The sequence below is a fragment of the Pteronotus mesoamericanus genome, unplaced genomic scaffold, assembly GCF_021234165.1.
Source record: "Pteronotus mesoamericanus isolate MK-2021 breed Mesoamerican mustached bat unplaced genomic scaffold, CSHL_Meso_final scaffold_1066, whole genome shotgun sequence".
Classification (NCBI taxonomy): Eukaryota; Metazoa; Chordata; class Mammalia; order Chiroptera; family Mormoopidae; genus Pteronotus; species Pteronotus mesoamericanus.
In genome coordinates, this window is record NW_026555299.1 from 145805 (window position 1) to 154603 (window position 8799).

General features: G+C 38.7%; 1 protein-coding gene across 1 annotated transcript; it reads right to left on the reverse strand.

The window, feature by feature from the left end:
* Positions 1-3884: 3884 nt before the first annotated feature.
* On the reverse strand, positions 3885-4829 carry LOC129081489 (olfactory receptor 5L1-like). The gene has a single exon (XM_054587154.1). The coding sequence runs from the start codon at positions 4827-4829 to the stop codon at positions 3885-3887; it is 945 nt and encodes a 314-aa protein (XP_054443129.1).
* Between the last annotated feature and the right edge of the window lie 3970 nt (positions 4830-8799).

Here is an 8799-nt window from a genome sequence, read left to right on the forward strand (position 1 = left end):
TTTAATATGAAACTGCCAGGTTTCATTTCTTTGTGAACCTCAATGATTTTCCCTCTACTAGGATAACATATTTTAATACTTCTTTTACTACATGTATGCTGAAAATAAAATACCTAGGTTTTTGCAAATTTGAAAATAGTTCTGTCGTTTATTTTTGAAAGAAACTTTATTAAATATACCATTTGTGGTGAGAGTTCAGTTATTGTTTATCCTCTTTAATACTTTTATTTCTCAATGCCTTTTTTTCTCACTTTCCGTTTGGGGCAAGAAAACTGTCCTAATGTTTTTCTTTCTTTCTTTAGACAGGCTGTTCAAACGTGGACGTGGTATTGTACCCACCCCCACACACACATCAATACCAGGGTCATTTGGCAGTTTATTGCGGATCGTTTCTGGTCATCATGACTAGAAGTGGGTGCTGCTCGCATCCAGTGTGTAGAGGCCCCGCCCTTGCTCCTCATCCCACAATGCAACTGAGAGCACTCCACGAGGACATTATTCAGTGCTATGACATTCAGCGCTGACTGGTTCACCTTTTCCCCACTGTGTTTTCCTGTGTGTGTTCCTTCTCTTTGGTTTTATCTGAGATTCTTGGACCTGAGGCTTGGTGTCTTTGGTTAATTTTAGAAAATTCTTAGCCATTACCTCTACAAAGATTTCCTCTGCCCTGACCTCCTTCTATTTTACTTCTGAGTTTTGAAATATAGTTATTTTGAATATTTGATTTGTCAAACAGCTACAATATGTTCCCTTGTTTCTTCAGTTTTTTCTCTGCATGTCATTTTGAATAGTATTTTCTATTCATTTGTCTGTATGTTCATTAATGCTTTTCCTTGCGTATGTTGAGGCTACTGCTATGCTCGGCATAAGGACATATTTTATCTCGATTTTTTTCATTATTATTTCTTGAAAATTTAGTTTTTCAAAATTGGTTTCTATGAGTCTGTTGAAATTTCCCATCTATTCACACATGTTGATAGCTTTTCCACTAATACCCATAGATTTATAGTTCTTTCAAGGTAGCCTATCTGATATTTCTAAAATCTAAGTCATTATCCAAACCTGAGTCTCTTAATGGCTCTGTTTCCCTGGAACCAGTCATTTTCCCCAATTACTTGTACTATATCCATATTGTCTAAAAATGCATGTTTTTTGAAGGCCAACGGAGATTCAAGTAAATGGCATTTGGCCTGAAAATGATTGCTGTTTTTTCCTTAGGAATAAGGGTAGTGCTTGAAACTAGGTTTCAGTTTTATTGACAATATTATTTCCCGTGTGTTCCACAAACTTCAAATTCATCTACTGTCATCTTACTTAATGGAAAGAGTTGGTTTGCCAGAGATCCTCAAAACCTCATTTTCCCTGAACATTTGGTCTTTTCTTTGTTTATGGACCTCTCTCCAGATTCAGTCCCCTCCACTAGCAATGGAATTCTGTTACTGGGAAGTCTATGCTTCTGTGAGCTGGTTACCCAGAGACCATGTCTAACTGATGGGTTCCAGAAAAAGTGTTAATCTCAAGAATATCTAACTTTTTGTGCTGTAATATCAGAGACAAATCGCTTTCTAATTAGACATATGCTACACTTCTGCCACAAGTCTAATTATGTGGTTTTAAACAATATTCAACTACTAAGTGTAAAGGAGATATGCTTTTCAAGTAGTCATTTAATGAATAAGATTAAAGACTTTTTGAAACTTATCTGAATCAGCCCTGACAGGTGTGGCTGGCTTGAGTGCTGGCTTGCAAACCAAATGATCACTTGTTCAATTCCGCCCGTGCATATGCCTGGGTTCAGGCCAGGTCCCCAGTTGTGGTGTGTGTGATAAGCAACCAATCAGTATTTCTCTCCCACCTCAATATTTCTCTCCCTCTCTTTCTCCCTATCTTACTCCCTCCAAATAAGTATATAAATAAATGAAGGGTAAAACATCTATGAGCCTGAGAAAGAAAATCTCTCTAGTGACTGTGTAAGAATTACTTTCCAAAAGAAAAATGATTACCCGATGTGTCCTGAACAAAAAATAGACACAACATATTTATTAAATTGTTAAAATGAACATTGATTAAAAGGGCTCATGAAAATTTGTAATACATGCACCTATCAGGCTGTCTACCACCAATAAATATATCCTCAAATATAGTAATCTCATAGGAAGAGTACACAATGAATGCCGATCATGTCCTGTTATAATTCAAGCTCTATAGGAAAGAAAACCGGTTACTCAAAATCATTTCTAAGTGTTTCCACAGCCAGGTCATCCTACCACTGTCCCACACCGATGGTAAACTATGAAATGGACCTCAACACATTAAAGGCCATATGCCACCAGCCTATGGCTAACAGCATTCTGTGATGGAGACTCCAAGCATTTTCAGACAAGCGTCCACTGTAGCCACTTCTAGTCAACACAGGACTGCAAGTCCTAGCCACAGCAAGGACGATAAATTTAAGAATAAGTACAAGTCATTTAAATACAGTTCTGTAGAGTGACTAGAATTAAATATGACTCAAGGACACAAGAAAGCGTGTGAAATCTGGGGATCGGTGACTTTCAAACGAGTCACGATGCACCGAAGAACTATGGTGTACACTGAATACAATAGCTTTTTCTTTTTCAAGTAAAATTTAGGATGATTTATATTACATGTCAATTAAAATTCTAACCAATATATTGATTTCAAAGTCAATTCACTGAAGAGACAGTGAGTAGAAAAGATAAGTAACACTGGCGTGGCCGCTACAGGAGATGCGAGACACGATGTAAAGTCTAAAGTGACAGAATGGAATAACATGAAAGGTTACATCAGTAGTCATTCAAAAGTATGGTGCCTTTGTGTTTGAAATCTCAATTCATTATCTTCTTTTATCACCCACACACTTGAATGCACTGGTCACAGCACTTAAACTATGTATTTTCATTTCCTCAGAATAAAATTTATTGTTTATACCTCCAACTTCACAAAAACGTAATCATCTTCCACCAACGTAGAGGAAAAAAACACAAAACTTACATTTTCAACACAAACTGTTCACTGGTTCCAATCAAGAGCAATATAAGATTTTTCTTATTTTTCCACAATTGTTCCAGGTAAGTTAAAAATTAAAATAGTGGTAATATACAAAGAAAGGTAGCCTATTTTTAAACATATAAAACATTTTGGTTACCACTATATATGCAAATATTGGGGTACTTAATTTTAATTTATCATTCTAAGTTTAAAATCGTAAACCTTACCACATTATTTCGTAAAGGAGTACAAGATTTTGTCCCGTTTTCATTTTACCCTCCCAAAAACTACTAAAACCTTGCCTCTCAACAGTACCAGAACAACTTGAACTTTTCTCTGAACCAAAGAATGCAGGACAGAAGAAGAAAATATAAGTAATCCTAGCAAAACTAAGGAAAGAATCTTTAAACAATAAACATAATGATACAGAATTTTGAAAGTTAGATAATTGTGCCCATGAGAACATTTTTCAATAAATATTATTATCACTAGAAAGGAATGAATCGTTCAAAATATACACAATAATCTAGATTTATTATTTCTTTGTATGGATTATCATTAATATTGGCAGTTAATTTAAAACAACATTCCATCCCCCAAATAGCAGTTAGTTCTCAACTCTTACAACAAACCTACTAAATTATTTTATGAAAACTGCCTAGAGCATCCTGATGAAAAGAATTGAGAGATGCTCTAGGTCCAGGTGCCATACAAATTAACAATGTATTTAGGCTGATGGGGAAGCAATCGAAAACAAGTCTAAAGATCAGTGAATCAAACAACTCACTCACGACCTACTCCTTGGTTCAATCCACTCCATCACTGCAGCCCACCGATTCAGCCCTCCACCATCCTGCACTTTGAAATATTCTCTAGGAAAATATTTTGGAGCTCACCACTCTTCTGAGACCATCTTTCACATCCTTGTTCCTTAAGCTATAGATCAGGGGGTTCAGCATGGGAATCACTGCAGTGTACAACACTGCAGCCACCTTGTAAGCATCCGCATTGTTGTCAGCTCTGGGCCAGCAGTAAGTAAATAGGATTGTCCCATGGAAGACAATGATGGCTGTGAGGTGGGAGGCACAGGTGGAAAAGGCTTTGCGCTTTCCCTCTGCAGAGCGCAACCTCAGGATGGTAATGAAAATAAACAAATAGGAGGCGAGGATGATCACAATGGTACTGATCTCATTGAAGGAGGCCGAAATGTACAGAAACAGTTCATTTATGGTGACATCAGAGCAAGCAAGAGATAAGAGAGGAAGCAGATCACAAAAGAAGTGGTTAATCTCATTTGATCTGTAGGATGAAATCTCAAGAGCTAAACACAAGTGAATCAGAGAACACACTGCCCCACCGAGGTAGCAGCTAGAAACCAGCACCATTCGCAGGTTCTGGGACATGGTGACCATGTACAGCAGTGGGCTGCAAATGGCCACAAAGCGGTCATAGGCCATCACGGCCAGCAGGAACCCCTCAGTGATTGCACAGGCACCAAATAAATAAAACTGCACCATGCATCCCACAAAGGAGATGGCTTTGTTTTTGTTTATAAGATCAGCTAGCATCTTTGGCACAATGATCGTAGAGTAGCAATAATCCACCAAGGACAGGTGGCTGAGGAAAAAGTACATGGGTGTGTGAAGCCGAGAGCTGACCCGAATCAGTGCGATCATGCCCAGGTTGCCCAGAACCGTCACTCCATAGATCAGGAGGAACACCATGAAAAGAAGGACCCTCAGCTCAGGGGCGTCTGTTAATCCAAGGAGAATGAACTCTGTCACAGCGGTGCAGTTCCCCTCCCCCATTTCCATCATATGTCGGGGTTAAAAACCGAATGATAAATTTTGTGTGTCTTCTGAAATGGAAATAAGAGAGAAAACACACATCCATTTAATTTAAAAAATCACATTGATGTCAAACACAACGTATTTGTAAAACAATTGTTAAATAATCCCAAATGTTCCGTGTGGCAGCAGACCCCACAGACCAAATGGAAAGTATCAGGAGAAATGTGTGTGATTCTCAACTGTTACCAACCACAATACATTGGGGTGATGAATTAACTGAAGTGTTTTGACAGAGTTTGAAATAGATCCAATGATGTATTTCGAGGCCAAAGGGATCAACTCCTGTTTCCTGAAAAATGTAATAAATTTTGTTCAAGTAAGACAGCAATAACTTAGGTCCTATATACATTGATATTTTTAACTCTGTCTTTCATTAGCTTAAAGGTTCAGCCTGTGAGGTGCTGTGCAGTCCTCTTGTTGGGGACTGTGACAAATCTCTGAGAACAGTGGCTCTGAGTTCTCTGTAAATTTGGGAATATGCAGAATTTTAAAAAGATTTAAAATATAAACTGAAATCCAACATCATTTTTACTTGTCAAATTAACAAACTGACTTAATTAATTATTATAATAATGATCAATATCAATAATGACTCCGAGAGATATCACTCCAGTGTAAATGTTTCTGGAAAGCAATTAGGCAATATATATTCAAAGTCTTCACCCTGACAACACTAAAACCTACTTGATATATTTATGAGAGATTTTAATTTATCAGCTGTTACAAGAGATGCTTAACTACATTTACAAATTGTGAAAAAGTATATTCACATCCACATTGCATAATTAGTTATAATATTCACAATGGGAAAAATAATTGTCATTAATAGAGCAATTGTTGAACCATAGTATATCTTACCTAAAACAGAAATGCTCATGTTATTTGAAATGATGTTAGGAAAAATTTTTTTAAATGGTATATATATATATATGTGTGTTGTGTATAGATATATATGTATATTTAAATAAAATATATATGTTGACAAATGAATATGTATGGTAAAAGTATTATATGTTCTCTTTTTTATTTGGCTACAACCCTAGAAGATCAATCCATTCCTCACATGGAGAAAGAGGTAAGTGAACATTTTCCCAAGTTCCCTCTAGTAGTAGGTTGGAGGAAGTGGTTACATTGAATATTCTCAAAGTCCAATGTACAATAGCATTCAGACCTGTTCTTCAGAAAAGTCATATGGAAGGTGGCAAATGTTTTTTTCTGCCCTCCATCCTACCGGGGTACCCACATGACATTATACCTATATTATGTAATGGTAATTGAGAGAAAAGATTCTGGACTGAAACAGAACTTGGCATTTTCTCCAAAATATGAACTAATTTTAAGAAGTAAAACCAAACCATCTTGCAAAAATCATGCTTTTCTCATCACTTGACCTCGAGAAAAACCTGACTTATTTGTCCATTTCAAAGTAAAACAGGAGAATCAACTTGGAAACACTGCTTCGTAACGTTCTAGGCCTACAATATAGAAAATTACATAGAGGACACATGGGCAAAGCCAAAGGAGGGAAGGATCAAAGGTGGGAGGTGGGGATGCGTGGGGAGGGATGAGTGGTGGGGAGAAATGGAGACGACTGTAACTGAACAACAATTTAAACAAAAACAGTTTCTGGTAGACCCTAAACAAATCTAAAAGGACTCACCTCATTCACTGAGCAGAGGTAGTCTACACATCCTGATCCCCCATGACCGACTCAGGGGGACAGAAATTCACAGCTCAGAATTAAGGTGACAATGAGGGAGCTCTTTTATACTTATAAAAATCTAGATTCCATGGCACAAGTTGATGCGGAGAAAGGAAGAATGTTAATGACACAAGGACACAGAAAGACACACAACACAGGGAGGGTGACACTACCATTCGATTACCCTTCTTTCTGTCATACACATCAATGCTTGGTGGTCCAGGAGAAATTGTTCTCATTTCTCCGTCAACTGTCTCTCAGTAGAAAAGGACAAAAACATTGGAAACAGTAAGTGCACGGGCGTGTGGTCTGTTAAATCATTCTCTAATTAGAAGACAGATGAGTCAGCTCTATCTTTAAAATAATTGTTTTCTGGGAAACAGATCCTTTTGACTTTCAAGAAACCAGGCCTAGCAGAAGCTAACAAACCTGAGTGACAGACAGTTCCTCCCTGGTGCTGCAGTGTTAAGAAGACCATGGTACACAGGTAGAGAATTAGACTGTAATTTTAACCCCCAGGGAATGGGTCCCTTAAGTTTCACATCATTGTTAATCTTCAAAACTACAGAAAAAAATTAAAAGTAAACTAATATTACATGTGGTATAAGGACACATAATTAATCTCTATGGAATAGCACCAGGAATATTTGTCATGCCCTAATTTATAAAACGATTATTTCAAAACAAACGGGTCTCCATTCAGGCTTCATGGTGCTATACCGCATTGCATCCGAGTGGCATACAAAATAACATGAATGTTTCTTATTAATTCCCCCTTTTTCCCATATTACAGATTCCGCTAAATTCCAGCAACTACAGTATTAAAAACGCACTAGAATCCCTTCAAACTCTAGGAAGAAGATAACCTACGGGTCAGAAAATTATTAATAGTTATGACTTCTTGGGCACTTTTTGCATGTTAAAACTTATTCTAAGTAATGTGCAATATTAACTCATTTATCATCATGACACCCAGTCAAGAGAGCAATCTTTTTTAGGGGTCTGTCTCACAAAGGAGATGATGGAGGCACACACGCTGAGTCCTAACTTGCATAAAGTCAAAATAAATCACAGAAAAGCACCCCATGCTGCTCTGTGGCTTTCCCCAACCTTCCGGCTATGTAGGGAAAGAGCACTCTCACCCAGTGCTGAGGCCACATGTCCCTTCTTACGCCCAATGCCACAAGCCATCAAATGGGACCCCTTCGATGATCCCTTCTAGATGTGCTATTCTGCTGACTCTCTAATGTCAGTGTGGGCTACGGTTTCTACTCGTCTATGTGTATCACTGAGTGTACACATAAACTTTACAAGGTGTATGTGGTCAAAAATAATTACAAGTAAATCAATTTTTATACATTAAAATACCATATACTAGACTCAAGATGGCCAAGGAGTAAGTGCAAGCTACAGGAACCTCCTCCCAAACCAGTGTGGAATTACAACTAAATTGTTGAGAAATCAGCCTGAATAACCAACTGAACGCAAGCAGCAGAAAAGCCCTATAACCACAGACAGACAGAAAAAACCAGTTCACCACAACATGACTGGTAGGGAGTGCAGAGAGGTGCAAGAGAGCCAGATGGGCTGCCACGGGCAGCAGCTGAACTTCCAGAGGTATATTTCAGCAGAGAGAGGTTTCTCCTGAGGAGTGTGGTGTCTCAACCCCAAGCTGGGCTCGCCAGCCTACACTAGCGGAACATTGAAAGAAAAAAATTCAGCTGCAATCCAGCGGTGAAAAGTAACAGGGTTTCTGTCAGTGAAGGTGAGGCAGCTGGAGATACAGAGAGCCTCTGAAAGAGCAAATGCTCAAAATTCCACTTGCAGCCATGTACCATAATTTCTGGCAGAGTGAGGGCAGTGTGGACTGATGGCATGTGAGGAGAGTAGAGGGCTGGTGGCTCTGGGGAGAGAACTGAAGGAACAGCCATCGGGATCTCTATGCTGAGTCATTCCCCACACTGCAGGGCCATCTTTCTCAGGCAGAGAACCCCCCTCCAAATGACATCAGCTGAAGAGAAGCAATAGTCCTGCTTGGTGGAATTATTCTGCCTCACCCTGTGGATCTTAAGCCAGTTTGTTGGGTAAGCTTTATCATTGATTAAGTTTAATAACTAAGGCAGATCTCTGGGAGTCCGGAGACTTTAGCTGACGCTTTCTGGGGCCAGAGCTGGTACACAAGACTCCCTGGTGCATAGCCTAGTTCTTTCTGCACACGAGAAGACCTAGTGATAG